Raw genomic sequence first — 23,392 nt, 5'->3', positions numbered from 1 at the left:
GATGATGTTCTTTCTGTCTTTGTCTTCTATGGAAGAATTCTTATTTTAAAAATGTGTCTCCTAGTTCTAGTTTCCTTTGAGGGAAAACAGCTTCTCAGGATGTACCCATTCAAACCCAATCAGAATCCTATAAGATACCTCTAATCTTCTGAGCCCCAATGTGAGTTTGGAAGGTGCTGTTGAAAGAGGCTATGCAAGTTCCTCTGGGAATATAAGCATCTCATATATATCACATTCTGTGATCATTGTGCAACAGTGGTGGAAGAAGTGAATGATTGAAATGGTGGGTGCAGTGCTAATCAAGCAGCTTGCTTTCTCCTAGAGGTAACTGAAATTTTGGTGTTGATGAGCTGAAGTCATTCAGGCAAGTGCAGAGCATCCCAGCAAACTGCCTACTTGTGCCTTTATGCAATTATTTTGAGATTAACTGCAAACATTCTAAAAATATTAAGGAAATTAACATGATGAAGCGCATTGTGTACTTACCATACTTATTCAGAAGGATGTATTCAACTTTGTGTTCAGCACAAGGTTTTGCCACAGCTTTCAACACTGGAACTTGCTGTAGTTTTAATAAAATGCCTTAACACATTACTGTACATGGAAATAATTGCACTTATTTCAAATGTTTTTCATAAAGTTGTATTGAACAATGTTTCATCCAGAGGTTTCAAAGTTTGTTCTTGGTGAATGCTCAAAATCTGGATTTTCTGAAAAGATTAATTGTTGTCCTGAGGATCTCTTGATAACATTGATCAGATCTTCATTCTTTCCATATCATTCTTGAAATACTGAATTAAAAATGTTTTTCAAACAACACTTGAGATTAGTGAAGTTGTAACCTTGCTTGTTATAAATGTATAGAGCATTGATCAGTACAGAACTTACTCAAACATTGAATGTAAAAATGTAAATCTGTGCACTTTTGCTGGTTTTCAATTGATATTTAACTTATCACCCACTTCTTACAAAATGCATAGAATTTTGTTTCTGAATTCTTTAGAAAATCCAGTGTGAAGGGATAACCCCTCCAGCACAGGACGCTATGAAAGATAGCCAAATATGTATAAAAATAGAATAATTCAAGAATATATTGGCTGTATTTTGCTCATGACAGAATGCGCTGAGGGGAAGTTAAGGATTCCTTTAGTTTGTGGTCGCTGGCAAAGAATGAGCTAGAGTAGGAGATTATGATGTCTTGCATCAATAGCATTACCCTGGAAGAAGATAGCACATTTGAAGCATAGAAATAAATAGAGGGAGAAGTTCAATAATAAATTATGATATCAATTGAATTAATTTTATGAATCAGATTGTAATTGGAGCAAAGTACAAATAGAAGCCAGGGGTGTGCAAAAGGAACCTTGTTTAGTTGGTGTTTCATTGATGGGAACATAAATACAGCTAAAGATGGGTCCTGAGCACTTTTTTTTGCCGTTTTGTTTTCTAACTCATTTTATAATTTTGAAATATTATCCCTGTTTATTCTTTCAATTTATTTTAACATTCAGGAATGTGTCAGCAGTTTCGTATATTTGTTTCATTTGCTTTGCAGATGGAAGTTCAGGCACCACCTGGAAAGGCTATTGGTTACGTTGTACAGGAATGGCATCCCTTTATACCTAAATTCAGCATCCAGAATGAAAAACATGACACAGTATTGAAAGTGAAAGGTCCCTGTTTGGCATTCAGTTGTCTGGGAGATGTAAACTTTGATGTAAGTACAACAGGATAACTCCGATCTTTCCGTGACCTTCAATAACAACTTACACAAAAGCAGATAAACTACAGCTATTGCTTCATTCTGACATTCACTTCTTTGTTTCTCTAATGAAGTTCTACTGGTGTAACTGAAGATTTGGAGGGGAGGGGAATTTTAACCCTTCACAATGGGCAGGAGAGGTTGAGGCAGGGATGAGGGAGCAGAGTTAGCTTTGTTTTTAAAAATGTGCAATCTGCACAAATTTGTTCCTGATGAATCTACTTGCAGTGTAACTATGGTGGGTTTGAAATGTCTGAATAGGCCCATAATACCTATGCTTTGGGACTTATTTCCTCCGATTTTGGGAGTCATTTAAATGTAAAGACTGCACCAAGTTACCCGAGGCAAGAGAAACTCAGCAGCTAAAGGTAGGAGCTGCCATAGCCAGCAGTAAATGATTTTGCAACACTGTTTGAGGACTAGGAGCAGCAGATGGGCTCTCCTCAATTCAATCTCTCAAGCAAACCCTGTGACAGGATCTCTTATTGCCTCCCTCCTTGTTGTTGCTTCCCTCCAAACATTTCTAGTTCCACTAGCTCCAAAATTTCTTGATTACTGTGGAGTTCATTGTTGAAAATTGCTCGCTCTACTTTCTATCCCTGGCCTCCCTGCGCGGCAGTTGGTTAGCATCTTAATTTATGGTAAAAAGCTTGCATGACATTTTTGATTTTATGACTGTAAACATGCATTACCCTCCAGGAGGAAGTGAGGACTGCAGATGCTGGAGAGCAGAGTCAAAAAGTGTTGCGCTGGAAAAGCACAGCCGGTCAGGCAGCATCCAAGGAGCAGGAGAATTGACATTGCAAGCATATGCTCTTCATCAGGAATGTGAAGACTTCTTCCTGATGAAGACCTTATGCTCAAAACATTGACTTTCCTGCTCCTCCGGATGCTGCCTGACCTAATGTACTTTTCCAGCGCAACACTTTTATGCACTACCCTCCACCTTTCTCCCACCCCTAGACTTCTTTCTGATTTTGTGCTGTATAGTTATGGGAGGTATCATTTAGTAAATTGAATCATCTGTAAAGTTTTCATTAATCTTGTTACCATTAATAGGTTGTTCTTCATATAATTGGGTAAATTATTACACACTTAAATGTCAGCTAGTACCACCTTCAGGTGACTATCGGAGATTTGTAGATATATATCTTAAAGCTAACTGAATAAGTAGCTGATGAAAATTTGTCATTAAGTCATGCAGCATGGAAAAAGACCCTCCGGTCTAACCTGTCAAACATATTCCCAAACTAAACTAGTTCCACCTGCCTGCTCCTGGCCCATTTCAGTCCAAATATTTCCCCCATGTGTGTTTTTTTTTAATCTCTCTCCTCTTATCTTAAAAATATGCCCCCTAGTTTTGAAAACCCATCCTAGGAAAACAACAACTACCATTAACTCTATTAATACCTCATGATTTTATAAACTTTTATCAGGTCACCTCTCACCCTTCTACACTCCAATGATCAAAGTCCCAGCCTATCCAGCCTTTCTTTATAACTCCAACCTTCCATAACCGGCAACATCCTGGTGAATCTCTTCTGAACCCTCTATAGCTTAATAATATCCCTCCTCTAACTGGGTGACCAGAACTGCGCACAGTATTCTAGAAGAGGCCTCCACAATGTTTTGTACAACCTTAGCATGACATTCTGAACTCGTATACTTAAAGCAAATGAAGACAAGTGTGCCAACTGCCTTTTGAACCTCTCTGTCTGTATGTGATGCAAACTTCAAAGAATTGTGTACCTGCACGTGTAGGTCCCTCTGTTCTGCAACACTACTCAAGGCCCTACCGTTAACTGTACAAGCCCTACCCTTTATAAAATCCCTACAGTGTGGAAACAGGCCATTTGGCCCAACAAGTCCACAACGACTCTCCGAAGAGTAACCCATCCCCCTACTACTCTATATTTACCCCTGACTAATGATCCTAACTTACGCGTCCATTAATAAATACTATGGGTGATTTAGCATGGCCAATTCACCTAAACTGCACATCTTTGGTCTATTGGCAGAAACCAGAGCATCTGGAGGAAACCCACGCAGACACTGGGAAAATGTGCAAACTCCACACAAACAGTCGCCTGAGGCAGGAATTGAATCCTAGTCCCTCATGCTGTGAAGCAGCAGTGCTAACCACTGAGCCACTTCCTTATTTGTTGTACCAAAATGCAGTATAGTCATAGAGATTTACAGCATGGAAACAGACCTTACAGTCCAACTCGTCATGCCCAACAGATATCCTAACCTAATCTAGTCCCGTTTGCTAACACTTGGCTCATATCCCTCCAAATGCTTCCTATTCATAGATGCCTTTTAAATACTGTAATTGTACCAGCCTTCACCACTTCCTCTGGCAGCTCATTCCATGCACGCACTACCCTCTGTGAAAAGGTTGCCCCTTAGGTCCCTTTTATATCTTTCCCCTCTCACCCTAAACCTATGCCCTCTCGTTCTAGACTCCTCCCACCCCAGGAAAAAGACCTTGTCTATTCATCTGATTCATGCCTCTCATGATTGTATAAATCTCTCTAAGATTACCCCTCAACCTCTGAAGCTCCAGGGCAAAACGTCCCAGCCTATTAGCCTCTCCCTGTAGCTCAAATCCTCCAACCCTGTCAACATCCTTGTAAATCTTTTCTGAACCCTTTCAAGTTTCACAACATCCTTCCATTAGGAAAGAGACCAGAATTGCACTCAATATTCCAAAAGTGGCCTCACCAATGACCTGTATAGTCGCAATATGACCTCCAATATCTGGGATATGTATTTAGATATTTTAAATGAGTTAAGTAACAGAGAACATACGTTTGTGCAGTTTCTATCTTAAACTCAGTATGTGCTACAGCATTGCATAGCTAATTAAGAGCTTTTGAAGTGTAATTGCTGATGCAAAGTAGGGAAACAGAATTTGTGTAGCACTTTTAATCTGTGCCAATATTCCAAACTGCTTCATCATTGTGGAATCAAAAATCAGCATTGAACTGTTAAGAAGGTATTACTGGTTGACGAAAGATTGATCGATGAGGGGGATTTAAAATCCCAGTCAAGAGTTCTTGTAAATTCCTGGTCCTAAAAAGTAAGAGCAGGCTTGCACCAGGTAAGCTGCTGAGCCTGCTCTGCCTTTCATGGTCATTGTGGCAGATCTTGGGAATCCAATCCAATTTCCACCTGGGGGTGAGGTTGATTGTGTGTCATGGGGTGGGGGGGGTGAGGTTGATTGCGTGTCGGGGGGGTGAGGTTGATTGCGTGCCGGGGGGGTGGGATTGATTGCGTGTTGGGGGTGTGGGATTGATTGCGTGTTGGGGGGGTGGGATTGATTGTGTGTCGGGGGGGTGAGGTTGATTGTGTGTCGGGGGAGTGAGTTTGATTGCGTGTCGGGGGGGGTGAGGTTGATTGCGTGTCGGGAGTGAGGTTGATTGCGTGTCGGGAGTGAGGTTGATTGCGTGTCGGGGGGGTGAGGTTGATTGTGTGTCACGGGGTGGGGGGGGTGAGGTTGATTGTGTGTCATGGGGAGTGAGGTTGATTGCGTGTCGGAGGGGGTGAGGTTGATTGCGTGTCGGGGGGGTGAGGTTGATTGCGTGTCGGGGGGGGTGAGGTTGATTGCGTGTCGGGAGTGAGGTTGATTGCGTGTCGGGGGGGTGGGATTGATTGCGTGTCGGGGGGGTGAGGTTGATTGTGTGTCACGGGGAGTTGGGTTGATTGCGTGTCAGGGGGCGAGGTTGATTGCATGTCACGGGGGTGAGGTTGATTGCGTGTCGGGGGGAGTGAGGTTGATTGCGTGTTGGGGGAGTGAGGTTGATTGCGTGTTGGGGGAGTGGGGTTGATTGCGTGTCGGGGGGAGTGAGGGTGATTGCGTGTCGGGGGAGTGGGGTTGATTGCGTGTCGGGGGGTGAGGTTGATTGCGTGTCGGGGGGTGGGGTTGATTGCGTGTCAGGGGGGTGAGGTTGATTGCGTGTCGGGGGAGTGAGGTTGATTGCGTGTCGGGGGGGTGGGGTTGATTGCGTGTCGGGGGGGTGAGGTTGATTGCGTGTCGGGGGGTGGGGTTGATTGCGTGTCAGGGGGGTTAGGTTGATTGCGTGTCGGGGGAGTGAGGTTGATTGCGTGTCGGGGGGGTGGGGCTGATTGCGTGTCAGGGGGGTGAGGTTGATTGCGTGTCGGGGGGGTGGGGTTGATTGCGTGTCACGGGGGGTGGGGTTGATTGCGTGTCGGGGGGAGTGAGGTTGATTGCGTGTCGGGGGAGTGAGGTTGATTGCGTGTCGGGGGGGTGGGGTTGATTGCGTGTCAGGGGGGTGGGGTTGATTGCGTGTCGGGGGGGTGGGGTTGATTGCGTGTCGGGGGGTGGGGTTGATTGCGTGTCGGGGGGTGAGGTTGATTGCGTGTCGGGGGTGGGGTTGATTGCGTGTCGGGGGGGTGGGGTTGATTGCGTGTCGGGGGGTGGGGTTGATTGCGTGTCGGGGGGTGGGGTTGATTGCGTGTCGGGGGGTGGGGTTGATTGCGTGTCGGGGGGTGGGATTGATTGTGTGTCACGGGGTGGGGATGGGGTGAGGTTGATTGTGTGTCATCGGGGGGGTGAGGTTGATTGCATGTCACGGGGGGTGAGGTTGATTGCGTGTCGGCGGGAGTGAGGTTGATTGCGTGTCGGGGGGGTGGGGTTGATTGCGTGTCGGGGGGGTGGGGTTGATTGCGTGTCGGGGGGGTGGGGTTGATTGCGTGTCGGGGGGTTGAGGTTGATTGCGTGTCGGGGTGGGGTTGATTGCGTGTCAGGGGCTGGGGTTAATTGCGTGTGGGGGGGTGAGGTTGATTGCGTGTCGGGGGGGTGAGGTTGATTGCGTGTCGGGGGGGTGAGGTTGATGGCGTGTGGGGGGAGTGAGGTTGATTGCGTGTCGGGGGAGTGAGGTTGATTGCGTGTCGGGGGAGTGGGGTTGATTGCGTGTCGGGGGGTGAGGTTGATTGCGTGTCGGGGGGTGAGGTTGATTGCGTGTCGGGGGGAGTGAGGGTGATTGCGTGTCGGGGTAGTGGGGTAGATTGCGTGTCGGGGGGTGGGGTTGATTGCGTGTCGGGGGGTGGGGTTGATTGCGTGTTGGGGGGTGGGGTTGATTGCGTGTCGGGGGGTGAGGTTGATTGCGTGTCGGGGGAGTGAGGTTGATTGCGTGTCGGGGGGTGAGGTTGATTGCGTGTTGGGAGGTGGGGTTGATTGCGTGTCGGGGGGTGAGGTTGATTGCGTGTCGGGGGCTGAGGTTGATTGCGTGTCGGGGGGTGGGGTTGATTGCGTGTCGGGGGGTGGGGTTGATTGCGTGTCGGGGGGTGGGATTGATTGTGTGTCATGGGGTGGGGGGTGAGGTTGTGTGTCATCGGGGTGTGGGGGTGAGGTTGATTGCATGTCACGGGGGGTGAGGTTGATTGCGTGTCGGCGGGAGTGAGGTTGATTGCGTGTCGGGGGGCTGGGGTTAATTGCGTGTGGGGGGGGTGAGGTTGATTGCGTGTCAGCGTGGGGTGAGGTTGATTGCGTGTCGGGGGGGTGAGGTTGATTGCTTGTCGGGGGGGTGGGATTGATTGCGTGTCGGGGGGGTGAGGCTGATTGCGTGTCGGGGGAGTGAGGGTGATTGCGTGTTGGGGGAGTGAGGGTGATTGCGTGTCACGGGGAGGTGGGATTGATTGTGTGTCACGGGCTGGGGTTGATTGCGTGTGAGGGGGGTGAGGTTGATTGCATGTCGGGGGAGTGAGGGTGATTGCGTGTTGGGGGAGTGAGGGTGATTGCGTGTCACGGGGAGGTGGGATTGATTGTGTGTCACGGGCTGGGGTTGATTGCGTGTGGGGGGGGTGGGATTGATTGCGTGTCGGGGGAGTGAGGGTGATTGCGTGTCGGGGGAGTGAGGGTGATTGCGTGTCGGGGGGAGTGAGGGTGATTGCGTGTCGGGGGGGTGAGGTTGATTGCGTGTCGGGGGGGTGAGGTTGATTGCGTGTCGGGGGGGTGGGGTTGATTGCGTGTCGGGGGGGGTGAGGTTGATTGCGTGTCCGGGGGGTGAGGTTGATTGCGTGTCGGGGGCTGAGGTTGATTGCGTGTCGGGGGGTGAGGTTGATTGCGTGTCGGGGGGTGGGGTTGATTGCGTGTCGGGGGGGTGAGGTTGATTCCGTGTCGGGGGGTGGGGTTGATTGCGTGTCACGGGGTTGGGGTTGATTGCGTGTCACGGGGATGAGGTTGATTGCGTGTCAGCGTGGGGTGAGGTTGATTGCGTGTCGGGGGGGGGTGAGGTTGATTGCGTGTCGTGGGGTGAGGTTGATTGCGTGTCGGGGGGGTGAGGTTGATTGCGTGTCGGGGGGTGAGGTTGATTGCGTGTCGGGGGAGTGAGGTTGATTGCGTGTCGGGGGGATGGGATTGATTGCGTGTCGGGGGGGTGGGGTTGATTGCGTGTCGGGGGTGGGGTTGATTGCGTGTCGGGGGGTGGGGTTGATTGCGTGTCGGGGGGGTGAGGTTGATTGCGTGTCGGGGGGAGTGAGGTTGATTGCGTGTCGGGGGGTGAGGTTGATTGCGTGTCGGGGGGGTGAGGTTGATTGCGTGTCGGGGGGGTGAGGTTGATTGCGTGTCGGGGGGGTGAGATTGATTGCGTGTCGGGGGGGTGAGGTTGATTGCGTGTCGGGGGGGTGAGGTTGATTGCGTGTCGGGGGGGTGAGGTTGATTGCGTGTCGGGGGAGTGAGGTTGATTGCGTGTCGGGGGGGTGGGGTTGATTGCGTGTCGGGGGGTGGGGTTGATTGCGTGTCACGGGGGTGGGGTTGATTGTGTGTCACGGGGGTGAGGTTGATTGCGTGTCGGGGGGTGAGGTTAATTGCGTGTCACGGGGTGGGGTTGATTGCGTGTCACGGGGGTGGGGTTGATTGCGTGTCACGGGTGTGGGGTTGATTGCGTGTCACAGGGGTGAGGTTGATTGCGTGTCGGGGGGTGAGGTTGATTGCGTGTCACAGGGGTGAGGTTGATTGCGTGTCGGGGGGTGAGGTTGATTGCGTGTCGGGGGGTGAGGTTGATTGCGTGTCGGGGGGTTGAGGTTGATTGCGTGTCGGGGGGTTGAGGTTGATTGCGTGTCGGGGGGGTGTGGGGTTGATTGCGTGTCGGGGGGTGGGGTTGATTGTGTGTCACGGGGGTGGGGTTGATTGCGTGTCGGGGGGGTGAGGTTGATTGCGTGTCGGGGGGGTGAGGTTGATTGCGTGTCGGGGGGGTGGGGTTGATTGCGTGTCGGGGGGGTGGGATTGATTGCGTGTCGGGGGGGTGAGGGTGATTGCGGGTCGGGGGAGTGAGGGTGATTGCGTGTTGGGGGAGTGAGGGTGATTGCGTGTCACGGGGAGGTGGGATTGATTGTGTGTCACGGGCTGGGGTTGATTGCGTGTGGGGGGGGTGAGGTTGATTGCATGTCGGGGGGGTGGGATTGATTGCGTGTCGGGGGGGTGAGGTGATTGCGTGTCGGGGGAGTGAGGGTGATTGCGTGTCGGGGGAGTGAGGGTGATTGCGTGTCGGGGGGAGTGAGGTTGATTGCGTGTCGGGGGGTGAGGTTGATTGCGTGTCAGGGGGTTGAGGTTGATTGCGTGTCGGGGGGTGGGGTTGATTGCGTGTCGGGGGGTGGGGTTGATTGCGTGTCGGGGGGTGAGGTTGATTGCGTGTCGGGGGGTGAGGTTGATTGCGTGACGGGGGGTGGGGTTGATTGCGTGTCGGGGGGTGAGGTTGATTGCGTGTCAGGGGGGTGAGGTTGATTGCGTGTCGGGGGGTGGGGTTGATTGCGTGTCGGGGGGTGGGGTTGATTGCGTGTCGGGGGAGTGAGGTTGATTGCGTGTCGGGGGGGTGAGGTTGATTGCGTGTCGGGGGGGTGAGGTTGATTGCGTGTCGGGGGCTGAGGTTGATTGCGTGTCGGGGGCTGAGGTTGATTGCGTGTCGGGGGGGTGAGGTTGATTGCATGTCGGGGGGTGAGGTTGATTGCGTGTCGGGGGTGTGGGGTTGATTGCGTGTCACGGGGTTGGGGTTGATTGCATGTCACGGGGATGAGGTTGATTGCGTGTCGGGGGGGTGAGGTTGATTGCGTGTCGGGGGGAGTGAGGTTGATTGTGTGTCACGGGGGTAGGGTTGATTGCGTGTCGGGGGTGTGGGGTTGATTGCGTGTCGGGTGGTAAGATTGATTGCGTGTCGGGGGGGTGAGGTTGATTGCGTGTCGGGGGGGTGAGGTTGATTGCGTGTCGGGGGGTGGGGTTGATTGCGTGTCGGAGGGTGAGATTGATTGCGTGTTGGGGGGTGAGGTTGATTGCGTGTCGGGGGGGTGAGGTTGATTGCGTGTCGGGGGGGTGAGGTTGATTCCGTGTCGGGTGGTAAGATTGATTGCGTGTCGGGGGGGTGAGGTTGATTGCGTGTCGGGGGGGGTGAGGTTGATTGCGTGTCGGGGGGTGGGGTTGATTGCGTGTCGGAGGGTGAGATTGATTGCGTGTCGGGGGCGTGAGGTTGATTGCGTGTCGGGGGGTGGGGTTGATTGTGTGTCACGGTAGTGAGGTTGATTGCGTGTCGGGGGGGTGGGGTTGATTGCGTGTCGGGGGGGGTGAGGTTGATTGCGTGTCGGGGGTGTGGGGTTGATTGCGTGTCGGGGAGGTGGGGTTGATTGCATGTCAGGGGGGTGAGGTTGATTGCGTGTCGGGGGGGTGAGGTTGATTGCGTGTTAGGGGGGTGAGGTTGATTGCGTGTCGGGGTGGGGTTGATTGCGTGTCACGGGGTGAGGTTGATTGCATGTCAGGGGGGTGAGGTTGATTGCGTGTCGGGGGGTGGGGTTGATTGCGTGTCGGGGGGGTGGAGTTGATTGCGTGTCGGGGGGGTGAGGTTGATTGCGTGTCAGGGAGGTGAGGTTGATTGCGTGTCGGGGTGGGGTTGATTGCGTGTCACGGGGTGAGGTTGATTGCGTGTCAGGGGGGTGAGGTTGATTGCGTGTCGGGGGGTGGGGTTGATTGCGTGTCGGGGGGGTGGAGTTGATTGCGTGTCGGGGGATGAGGTTGATTGCGTGTCGGGGTGGTGAGGTTGATTGCGTGTCGGGGGGGTGAGGTTGATTGCGTGTCAGGGGGGTGAGGTTGATTGCGTGTCAGGGGGGTGGGGTTGATTGCGTGTCGGGGGGGTGGGGTTGATTGCGTGTCGGGGGGTGAGGTTGATTGCGTGTCAGGGGGGTGAGGTTGATTGCGTGTCAGGGGGGTGGGGTTGATTGCGTGTCGGGGGGGTGGGGTTGATTGCGTGTCGGGGGGTGAGGTTGATTGCGTGTCAGGGGGGTGAGGTTGATTGCGTGTCAGGGGGTGGGGTTGATTGCGTGTCGGGGGGTGGGGTTGATTGCGTGTCGGGGGGGTGAGGTTGATTGCGTGTCGGGGGATGAGGTTGATTGCGTGTCGGGGTGGTGAGGTTGATTGCGTGTCGGGGGGGTGAGGTTGATTGCGTGTCAGGGGGGTGAGGTTGATTGCGTGTCGGGGGGGTGAGGTTGATTGCGTGTCACGGGGTGAGGTTGATTGCGTGTCAGGGGGGTGAGGTTGATTGCGTGTCGGGGGGTGGGGTTGATTGCGTGTTGGGGGGGTGGAGTTGATTGCGTGTCGGGGGGTGAGGTTGATTGCGTGTCGGGGGGTGAGGTTGATTGCGTGTCGGGGGGGTGAGGTTGATTGCGTGTCAGGGGGGTGAGGTTGATTGCGTGTCGGGGGAGTGAGGTTGATTGCGTGTCGGGGTGGGGTTGATTGCGTGTCGGGGTGGGGTTGATTGCGTGTCGGGGGGGTGCGGTTGATTGCGTGTCGGGGAGGTGGTGTTGATTGCGTGTCGGGGTGGGGTTGATTGCGTGTCGGGGGGGTGAGATTGATTGCGTGTCGGGGGGTGGGGTTGATTGCGTGTCGGGGGGGTGGGGTTGATTGCGTGTCGGGGGGGTGGGGTTGATTGCGTGTCGGGGGGGTGAGGTTGATTGCGTGTCGGGGGGTGGTGTTGATTGCGTGTCGGGGGGGTGGGGTTGATTGCGTGTCGGGGGGGTGAGGTTGATTGCGTGTCGGGGTGGGGTTGATTGCGTGTCAGGGGGGTGAGGTTGATTGCGTGTCGAGGGGGTGGGGTTGATTGCGTGTCGGGGGGGTGAGGTTGATTGCGTGTCGGGGTGGGGTTGATTGCGTGTCACGGGGTGAGGTTGATTGCGTGTCAGGGGGGTGAGGTTGATTGCGTGTCGGGGGGTGGGGTTGATTGCGTGTCGGGGGGGTGGAGTTGATTGCGTGTCGGGGGATGAGGTTGATTGCGTGTCGGGGTGGGGTTGATTGCGTGTCGGGGGGGTGAGGTTGATTGCGTGTCGGGGGAGTGAGGTTGATTGCGTGTCGGGGTGGGGTTGATTGCGTGTCGGGGGGGTGAGGTTGATTGCGTGTCGGGGGGTGGGGTTGATTGCGTGTCGGGGGGGTGAGGTTGATTGCGTGTCGGGGGGTGGGGTTGATTGCGTGTCGGGGGGGTGGAGTTGATTGCGTGTCGGGGGGGTGAGGTTGATTGCGTGTCGGGGGGGTGAGGTTGATTGCGTGTCAGGGGGGTGGGGTTGATTGCGTGTCGGGGGGGTGGGGTTGATTGCGTGTCGGGGGGGTGGGGTTGATTGCGTGTCGGGGGGGTGAGGTTGATTGCGTGTCGGGGTGGGGTTGATTGCGTGTCACGGGGTGAGGTTGATTGCGTGTCAGGGGGGTGGGGTTGATTGCGTGTCGGGGGGTGGGGTTGATTGCGTGTCGGGGGGGTGGAGTTGATTGCGTGTCGGGGGGTGAGGTTGATTGCGTGTCGGGGGGTGAGGTTGATTGCGTGTCGGGGGGGTGAGGTTGATTGCGTGTCGGGGTGGGGTTGATTGCGTGTCGGGGGGGTGGGGTTGATTGCGTGTCGGGGGGGTGAGGTTGATTGCGTGTCGGGGGGGTGAGGTTGATTGCGTGTCAGGGCAAGTGAGGTTGATTGCGTGTCACGGGGGGGTGGGGTTGATTGCGTGTCGGGGGGGTGGGGTTGATTGCGTGTCGGGGGGGTGAGGTTGATTGCGTGTCGGGGGGGGTGGGGTTGATTGCGTGTCAGGCGTTGGGTTGATTGCGTGTCGGGGGGGTGAGGTTGATTGCGTGTCGGGAGATGGGGTTAATTGCGTGTCGGGGGGGTGAGGTTGATTGCGTGTCGGGGGGTGGGGTTAATTGCGTGTCGGGGGGGTGAGGTTGATTGCGTGTCGGGGGTGAGGTTGATTGCGTGTCGGGGGGTGGGGTTGATTGCGTGTCGGGGGGTGGGGTTAATTGCGTGTCGGGGGGGTGAGGTTGATTGCGTGTCGGGGGGTGGGGTTGATTGCGTGTCGGGGGGGTGGGGTTGAATGCGTGTCGGGCGTTGGGTTGATTGCGTGTCGGGGGGGTGAGGTTGATTGCGTGTCGGGGGTGGGGTTGATTGCGTGTCGGGGGGGTGGGGTTGATTGCGTGTCGGGCGTTGGGTTGATTGCGTGTCGGGGGGGTGAGGTTGATTGCGTGTCGGGGGTGGGGTTGATTGCGTGTCGGGGGGGTGAGGTTGATTGTGTGTCGGGCGTTGGGTTGATTGCGTGTCGGGGGGGTGAGGTTGATTGCGTGTCGGGCGTTGGGTTGATTGCATGTCGGGGGGTGGGGTTGATTGCGTGTCGGGGGTGGGGTTGATTGCGTGTCGGGGGGGTGAGGTTGATTGCGTGTCGGGGGTGGGGTTGATTGCGTGTCGGGGGGGTGAGGTTGATTGCGTGTCGGGGGGGTGAGGTTGATTGCATGTCGGGGGGGTGAGGTTGATTGCGTGTCGGGGGGGTGAGGTTGATTGCGTGTCGGGCGTTGGGTTGATTGCGTGTCGGGGGGGTGAGGTTGATTGTGTGTCGGGCGTTGGGTTGATTGCGTGTCGGGGGGGTGAGGTTGATTGCGTGTCGGGCGTTGGGTTGATTGCATGTCGGGGGGTGGGGTTGATTGCGTGTCGGGGGTGGGGTTGATTGCGTGTCGGGGGGGTGAGGTTGATTGCGTGTCGGGGGTGGGGTTGATTGCGTGTCGGGGGGGTGAGGTTGATTGCGTGTCGGGGGGGTGAGGTTGATTGCATGTCGGGGGGGTGAGGTTGATTGCGTGTCGGGGGGGTGAGGTTGATTGCGTGTCGGGCGTTGGGTTGATTGCGTGTCGGGGGGGTGAGGTTGATTGTGTGTCGGGCGTTGGGTTGATTGCATGTCATGGGCGGCTGAGGTTAATTGCGTGTCGGGGGAGTGAGGTTAATTGCGTGTCGGGGGGGTGAGGTTGATTGCGTGTCACGGGGGGTGAGGTTAATTGCGTGTCGGGGGGGTGAGGTTGATTGCGTGTCGGGGGGGTGAGGTTAATTGCGTGTCGGGGGGGTGAGGTTGATTGCGTGTCGGGGGGGTGAGGTTAATTGCGTGTCACGGGGGGTGAGGTTAATTGCGTGTCTGGGGAGTGAGGTTGATTGCGTGTCGGGGGGGTGAGGCTGATTGCGTGTCGGGGGGGTGAGGTTAATTGCGTGTCACGGGGGGGTGAGGTTAATTGCGTGTCGGGGGGGTGGGGTTGATTGCGTGTCGGGGGGGTGGGGTTGGTTGTGTGTCGGGGGCTGAGGTTGATTGCGTGTCGGGGGCTGAGGTTAATTGCGTGTCGGGGGGGTGGGGCTGATCGCGTGTCGGGGGGTGGGGTTGATTGCGTGTCGGGGGGTGGGGTTGATTGCGTGTCGGGGGGTGAGGTTGATTGCGTGTCGGGGGGGTGAGGTTTATTGCGTGTCGGGGGGGTGAGGTTTATTGCGTGTCGGGGGGGTGAGGTTGATTGTGTGTCACGGGGTGTGAGGTTGATTGAACGTCGGTGGGTGGGGTTGATTGCGTGTCGGGGGGTGGGGTTGATTGCGTGTCGGGGGGTGAGGTTGATTGAACGTCGGGGGGTGAGGTTGATTGAACGTCGGGGGGGTGAGGTTGATTGAACGTCGGGGGGGTGAGGTTGATTGAACGTCGGGGGGTGAGGTTGATTGAACGTCGGGGGGGTGAGGTTGATTGAACGTCGGGGGGGTGAGGTTGATTGAACGTCGGGGGGGTGAGGTTGATTGAACGTCAGGGGGTGAGGTTGATTGAACGTCGGGGGGTGAGGTTGATTGAACGTCGGGGGGGTGAGGTTGATTGAACGTCGGGGGGTGAGGTTGATTGAACGTCGGGGGGTGAGGTTGATTGAACGTCGGGGGGGTGAGGTTGATTGAACGTCGGGGGGTGAGGTTGATTGAACGTCGGGGGGGTGAGGTTGATTGCGTGTCGGGGGGTGAGGTTGATTGCGTGTCGGGGGGTGAGGTTGATTGAACGTCGGGGGGGTGAGGTTGATTGCGTGTCGGGGGGTGAGGTTGATTGCGTGTCGGGGGGTGAGGTTGATTGCGTGTCGGGGGGGTGAGGTTGATTGAACGTCGGGGGGGTGAGGTTGATTGAACGTCGGGGGGTGAGGTTGATTGAACGTCGGGGGGGTGAGGTTGATTGAACGTCGGGGGGGTGAGCTTGATTGAACGTCGGGGGGTGAGGTTGATTGAACGTCGGGGGGTGAGGTTGATTGAACGTCGGGGGGGTGAGGTTGATTGAACGTCAGGGGGTGAGGTTGATTGAACGTCGGGGGGTGAGGTTGATTGAACGTCGGGGGGGTGAGGTTGATTGAACGTCGGGGGGGTGAGGTTGATTGAACGTCGGGGGGTGAGGTTGATTGAACGTCGGGGGGGTGAGGTTGATTGCGTGTCGGGGGGTGAGGTTGATTGCGTGTCGGGGGGTGAGGTTGATTGCGTGTCGGGGGGGGGGGGGGGGGAGCGGGGGGTGAGGTTGAAACAAAAATTGGAAGTTGAAAACTAGCCATGAGATTTCTATAATATGAGTAATTTTAAAAAAAATTCGGATCAAAATAAGATATTTTCTGTTTTGAATTTTTTTAATAGGTTGTAAGTCTGGATGAAACCAGTGTTGTTGGAAGGATATCAAAGCAGTGGTCAGGTCTTATTCGAGAATACCTCACAGATACTGATAATTTTGGAATTCAGTTTCCGATGGATTTAGATGTTAAGATTAAAGCTGTCCTTCTTGGAGCATGCTTACTGGTGGTAAGTAATGAAGTGACATTATAGTTGGCACTGTTGGGAAGGAAAAATGGTAATCAACACATTCCAAACAGATGCTTAATTTAAAACTCCAATGTTCAAAAGTTAAGACTTGCAAATTCTTGGGATGGGACATAGCCGAAATTAATGTGTCCACAGGAGTTTGGTCAGGCATGAAATCCAGTTGGTGAACCAAACCTAAAGGTGTTACATTATATATTGCAGTAAGTTTCAAGATGGGCGACAATTGGTCAGCCTTTGGTCACTGACCTATATAGTTCACAGTTTTAGTATGCAATTATATCACCAGGACTAAATTTATGATATTATGTCTAAAATGAGAATAGTGCAATGTGTTTTTCTATAGGTCATGATGTAAATTGTATTATTTCATCCAATTCTTGATATGACCAATTGTATGCTTTCTCTGTATTCAACACATAAACCAAAAAAAACCCCATCAATCAGGTTTATTTAATAAACATAAAGGTATTGATTTATTATAAGGCAAAACTTATTCCATGAAGATTTTGATTTAGTTAACACACACAGTTTGTAATATAAAAATATAAATGATTATCTCTTTAAATGATCAAATATGCACAAATACCAGGTAAAGGGGAAATTAAAAGATTTCTTTCTGCATAGACTCACTTTGAAGGAGGAAGTGCTATTGGCCAAAAACGTTTAGTTATGAAAGAAAAGAAAGTGGAGAAAGAGCTGTCAATCTTGCACTTTAGCACATGTACACAGGTCACTAGACATGACACTTATTTCTGGGGTCTTGACAGATACAACTTACTCAGGAAGCACAACATTGAGAAATCCTCTTGTCACTTTTCAAAGGAATAGTTCAATTTCAAATTGGATTCACAACAAAGATACTTCAGAAGCAGGGGAGACAGGCTCAGCAGTATATTCATGTGTAGTTCTCCCTCAGTTTAAAAAAACAAAGCCTCTAATAGTCTGTAAATAATCATAAAGCTGAGTCAGGCAAGTCTAGCAAACAAATATAAAAATTAGCTGAAACCATGTTGATTCCAAGAAATGCCTTGTTTAATAAAACGTTGCAATATGTCCTTTCATTGACCTTTAAGAAACTTGAAATAAATCAATTCCTTCACAGATTAAGATTTGGAGATGCCGGTGTTGGACTGGGGTGTACAAAGTTAACATAGAACATAGAAAAATACAGCACAGTACAGGCCCTCTGGCCCTCGATGTTGCGCCGATCCAAGCCCACTCAACCTACACTAGCCCACTATCCTCCATATGCCTATCCAATGCCCGTTTAAATGCCCATAAAGAGGGAGAGTCCACCACTGCTACTGGCAGGGCATTCCATGAACTCACGACTCGCTGAGTAAAGAATCTACCCCTAACATCTGTCCTATACTTACCACCCCTTAATTTAAAGCTATGCCCCCTCGTAATAGCTGACTCCATACGTGGAAAAAGGTTCTCATGGTTAACCCTATCTAAACCCCTAATCATCTTGTACACCACTATCAAGTCACCCCTAAACCTTCTTTTCTCCAATGAAAACAGCCCCAAGTGCCTCAGCCTTTCCTCATACGATCTTCCTACCATACCAGGCAACATCCTGGTAAACCTCCTCTGCACCCGTTCCAGTGTCTCCACATCCTTCCTATAGTATAGCGACCAAAACTGCACACAATACTCCAGATGCGGCCGCACCAGAGTCTTATACAACTGCAACATGACCTCAGGGCTCCGGAACTTAATTCCTCTACCAATAAAAGCCAGTACGCCATATGCTTTCATTACCGCACTATTTACCTGGGTGGCAACTTTCAGAGATCTGTGTACATGGACACCAAGATCCCTCTGCTCATCCACACTACCAAGTATCCGACCATTAGCCCAGTACCCCATCTTTTTGTTACTCTTACCAAAGTGAATCACCTCACACTTACCTACATTGAACTCCATTTGCCACCTTTCTGCCCAGCTCTGCAACTTATCTATATCCCGCTGTAACCTGACACATCCTTCCTCACTGTCAACAACTCCACCGACTTTCGTATCATCTGCAAACTTGCTCACCCAACCTTCTAGCCCCTCCTCCAGGTCATTTATAAAAATGACAAACAACAATGGTCCCAAAACAGATCCTTGCGGAACACCGCTAGTAACTGCACTCCAAGATGAACCTTTACCATCAACTACTACCCTCTGTCTTCTTCCAGCCAGCCAATTCTTAATCCAAACCTCCAACTTACCCTCAATGCCATACCTCCGTATTTTTTGCAGTAGCCTACCATGGGGAACCTTATCAAACGCCTTACTAAAATCCATATACACCACATCTACCGCTTTACCCTTGTCTACCTCCTTAGTCACCTTCTCAAAGAATTCAATAAGGTTTGTGAGGCATGACCTGCCCTTCACAAAACCATGCTGACTATCCTTGATCACATTATTCCTATCCAGATGTTCATAAATCCTATCCCTTACAATTCTCTCTAAGACTTTGCCCACAACAGAAGTGAGACTCACCGGCCTATAGTTACTAGGGTTATCCCTACTCCCCTTCTTGAACAAGGGAACCACATTTGCTATCCTCCAGTCATCTGGCACTATTCCTGTAGACAACGAGAACATAAAAATCAAGGCCAATGGCTCTGCAATCTCCTCCCTTGCTTCCCAGAGAATCCTAGGATAAATGCTATCAGGCCCAGGGGACTTATCTATTTTCACCCTTTCCAGAATTTCCAACACCTCTTCCCTACATACCTCAAATCCGTCCATTCTAATTAATTGTAACTCAATATTCACATTGGCAACAATGTCCTGTTCCTGAGTGAATACTGATGAAAAGTATTCATTCAGTGTCTCCCCAATCTCTTCAGCCTCCACACGCAACTTCCCACTACTATCCTTGACTGAACCTATTCCTACCCTAGTCATTCTTTTATTCCTGACATACCTATAGAAAGCCTTAGGGTTTTCCCTAATCCTACCAACTAAGGACTTTTCATGTCCCCTCCTTGCTGCTCTTAGCTCTCTCTTCAGATCCTTCATGGCTACCTTATAACTCTCAATCATCCCAATTGAACCTCATCTTTACATAGGCCACCCTCTTCCATTTAACAAGGGATTCCAATTCTTTATTAAAACACGGCTCCCTCACACGACCCTTTCCTCCCTGCCTGACAGGTACATACTTATCAATGACACTCAATAGTTGCTCCTTGAACAAGCTCCACATATCAATTGTGCCCATGCCTTGAAGCCTACTTTTCCAAGCCACGCATCCTAGGTCGTGCCTCACCGCATCATAATTTCCCTGCCCCCAGCTATAACTCTTGCCCTGCAATGCACACTTATCCCTCTCCATCACTAGAGTCACCGAATTGTGGTCACTGTCCCCAAAGTGCTCACCTACCTCTAATTCTAACACCTGGCCTGGTTCGTTACCCAGAACCAAATCCAGTATGGCCTCACCTCTTGTTGGCCTGTCTGCATATTGTGTCAGGAAACCCTCCTGCACACATTGGACAAACACCGACCCATCTAACGAACTAGAGCTATAGCTTTCCCAGTCAATATCTGGAAAGTTAAAGTCCCCCATAACAACCACCCTATTACTTTCACTCTTCTCCTGAATAATCCTCGCAATCCTTTCTTCTACATCTCTAGGACTATTAGGAGGCCTGTAGAAAACTCCTAACAGGGTGACCTCATCTTTCCTATTCCTAACCTTAGCCCAAACTACCTCAGATGGCGAGTCTTCATCCATCGTCCTTTCCACAGCTGTAATACGATCTTTGACAAGCAATGCCACACCTCCCTCTCTTTTATCCCCACCTCTGACCCAACTGAAACATTTAAACCCTGGAACCTGCAACAGCCAATCCTGTCCCTGTTCTACCCATGTCTCCGTAATAGCCACAACATCGAAATCCCAGGTACCAACCCACACAAATCACACAACACCAGGTTATAGTCCAACAGGTTTAATTGGAAGCACACTAGCTTTCGGAGCGACGCTCCTTCATCAGGTGGTAGTGGAGGACTCAATCCTGACACACAGAATTTCTAGCAAAAATTTGCAGTGTGATGTAACTGAAATTATACATTGACAAATTGATTGTCTGTTAAATCTTTCATCTGTTAGAATACAGTGATAGTTTCACTTCTTTCATGTGTAAATCACAAAACCTTTTTTTTTTAAAAAGTTGCATTCTCGGGTTAGCTGTTAACAGTGGTGATAGCTAGACAATATGTTGAAGGTGTTGGCCCCCTGTGTTCTCTGTCTATGCCATGATGTTTAGATTGATTCTAATTTAAAAAGTGAGATAATGGAGTTTTACATAAATTCATGCAGTTTTTGAGCTCATGTGTATGTGTGTATAGGAGTGCTTGTGTGTGTAGGAGTATCTGTGTGTGTATATAGTGCAATGGTGGTCACCTGTAATGTGACATGAACCCAAGGTCCCTGTTGAGGCCCTCCCTATGGGTACCGACCTTAGCTATCAGCCTCTGCTCGGCCACATTTCTCTGCTGCCTGTCCCGAAGTCCGCATTGGAGGATGGTCACCCGAAGGTCCGAGGCTGAGTGTCCTGGACCACTGAAGTGTTCCCCAACTGGGAGGGAACCCTCCTGTCTGTTGATTGTTGTGCGGTGTCCATTCATCCGTTGTCTTAGCCTTTGCTCGGTTTCCCCAATGTACCATGCCTCCGGGCATCCTTGCCTGCAACGTATAAGGTAGACAACGTTGGCTGAGTCACATGAGTACCTGCCATATACAAGGTGGGAGGTGTGCCCACACATAATGGTGGTATCTATGTCCACACTCTGACACATCTTGCAGCATCTACCGTGACAGGGTTGTATGGAGTTGTCCTGAGAGCCAGGCAGCTTGCTACGAACAATGATCTGTTTGAGATTTGGCGGTTGTTTAAAGGCAAGTAATGGAGGTGTGGGGAAGGTCTTGGTGAGGTGCTCATCCTCATTGATAATGTGTTGCAGGTCACAAAGAACATGGCGTAATGTTTCAGCTCCTGGGAAATACTGAACAACGAAGGGTACCCTGTCGGTTGCAGCACGTGTCTGTCTCCTGAGGAGGTCATTACGGTTCCTTGCTGTGGCACGATGGAACTGGCAATCGATGAGTTAGGCATTGTACCCCATTCTTGTGAGGGCATCCCTGAGTACTTCCAGGTGTCTGTCACGTTCCTCCTCATCTGAGCAGATCCGGTGTATGCGCAGGGCTTGTCCATAGGGAATGGCTGTTTTAATATGTTTTGGGTGGAAGCTGGAGAAGTGTAGCATTCTGAGGTTGTCTGTGGGTTTGTAGTAGAGTGTGGTGCTGAGGTGTCCATCCTTGATGGAGACGCACGTGTCCAAGAATGTGACGGATAGTCGAGAGTAGTCCAAGGTGAGTTTGATGGTGGGATGAAACTTGTTGATGTCACTGTGTAGTTTTATCAGTTACTCCTCGCCATGGGTTCAGAGGAAGAAAATGTTGTCAATGTACCTGGTGTATAATGTTGGTTGGAGATCCTGCATAGAGAAGAAGTCTTGTTCGAATCTGTGCATAAAAATGTTGGCATATTGGGGTGCAAATTTGGTCCCCATGGCTGTTCTGTGTGTCTGGATGAAGAACTGGTTGTCAAAGGTGAAGACATTGTGATCAAGGATAAAGCGGATGAGTTGTAGGATGGTGTTTGGAGACTGGCAGTTGTTGGTGTTGAGTACTGAGGCTGTTGCCGTGATGCCATCATTGTGGGGGATGCTGGTGTAGAGTGTGGAACCATCCATTGTGACGAGGAATGTTCCCGGTTCGACTGGTCCGTGGGTGCTGAGTTTCTGTAAGAAACCCGTAGTGTCATGACAGAAGCTGGGGATCCCCTGTACAATAGGTTTCAAGATGCCTTCCACATAGCCAGAGAGATTCTCACGTGGGGTCCCATTGCCCGATACGATGGGACGTCCCGGTGTGTTGGCTTTGTGTACCTTTGGAAGGCAGTAGAAGTCGCCTACACGAGAATTACTTGTGATGAGGGCGCGTCGGGAACTCTGAAGGACTGGATCCAAAGTTCTGATCAGTGTGTTTAATTCACGGGTGTGTTCTTTGGTTGGATCAGCTGGTAGTTGCCTGTAGTGTTCCTGGTTGTGATGATCTGGAACAGTCATCACGGATCTCTAGAGGAGCCAGCAAAGAACGTGTCAACTTGGAGCCCACCGGAGGGCCGCTGCCCTGGGCTTGACATGTATGCTCAAACCGTCAGGAAATATATAAATGCCAGATTCATCAGCCATACTCACAAGGTAGAGCAAAGCATCACCCGTTCCCAACGCAATGCCATCCAGGCTCTCAAAACCAATCACAACATTGTCATCAAACCAGCAGATAAAGGAGGAGTCATTGTCATTCAGAATAGAACAAATTACTGCAAGGAAGTGTACCGACAACTGAACAAGAGGAACACTACAGGCAACTACCAGCTGATCTGACCAAAGAACACACCCGAGAATTAACACACTGATCAGAACTTTGGATCCAGTCCTTCAGAGTTCCCTACGCGCCCTCATCACAAGTAATTCTCATGTAGGCGACTTCTACTGCCTTCCACAGGTACAGTTTGATCCCGCCATCAAACTCACCATGGAATACTCTCGACTATTTGTCTCATTCTTGGAACATGCACCTCCATCAAGGATGGACACCTCAGCACCGCACTCTACCACAAACCCACAGACAACCTCACAATGCTACACTTCTCCAACTTCCACCCAAAACACATTAAAACAGCCATCCCCTGTGGACAAGCCCTGCGCATACACCGGATCTGCTCAGATGAGGAGGAACGTGACAGACACCTGGAAATACTCAGGGATGCCCTCACAAGAACAGGATACGATGCACAACTCATCGACTGCAGTTCAAACGTGCCACAGCAAGGAACCGTAATGACCTCCTCAGGAGACAGACACGTGCTGCAACCGACAGGGTACCCTTCGTTGTTCAGTATTTTCCAGGAGCTGAAAAACTACGCCATGTGACCACCATTGCACTATACACCCACACAGATACTCCTACACACACACACACACACACACACTTCTATACACACATACATACACACGGGCGCATACAGACACCCACACACACCCTTACAGACACAACACTTCCACACTCACACATGCACCCCCTCACAGACTTAAGACACTCTGCACTCACTACACACACACACATACACTTTCTCACACTCCCCAACCCACAAAGACCCACATGCACATGTATATTTAGTGGGGTGAATTTGTTCTTGCAGGGTTACATCGTACTTTGCTCAAAAACTGCATGCTTTCATGTAAAACTCCGTTATCTCACTTTTTAGATTATAATCAATCTAAACATCAGGTCATAGACAGAGAACACAGGGGGCCAACACCTTCAACATATTGTCTAGCTATCACCATTGTTAACAGCTAACCCGAGAATGCAACTTTTTAAAAAAAGGTTTTGTGGTTTACACATGAAAGAAGTGAAACTATTATAGTATTCTAACAGATGAAA

General features: G+C 51.4%; 1 protein-coding gene across 4 annotated transcripts in view; it reads left to right on the top strand.

Moving 5' to 3' along the window:
* LOC122551024 (phospholipid scramblase 1-like) overlaps window positions 1-23,392 on the top strand; it is a 132,780-nt gene that overhangs the window by 95,059 nt on the left and 14,329 nt on the right. For all 4 annotated transcript variants that reach the window (XM_087987826.1, XM_087987824.1, XM_087987827.1 and 1 more), the window contains 2 exons: window positions 1,556-1,717; window positions 15,688-15,849. In XM_087987826.1, the coding sequence (XP_087843952.1) occupies window positions 1,556-1,717; window positions 15,688-15,849 (324 nt within the window). The remainder of the gene's footprint in view (window positions 1-1,555; window positions 1,718-15,687; window positions 15,850-23,392) is intronic.

Source organism: Chiloscyllium plagiosum, unplaced genomic scaffold (genome assembly GCF_037043375.1).
Source record: "Chiloscyllium plagiosum isolate Xiang-an unplaced genomic scaffold, Cpla_swu_hap1 HiC_scaffold_6, whole genome shotgun sequence".
NCBI lineage: Eukaryota > Metazoa > Chordata > Chondrichthyes > Orectolobiformes > Hemiscylliidae > Chiloscyllium > Chiloscyllium plagiosum.
This window is presented reverse-complemented; position numbering and strand designations above follow the sequence as displayed.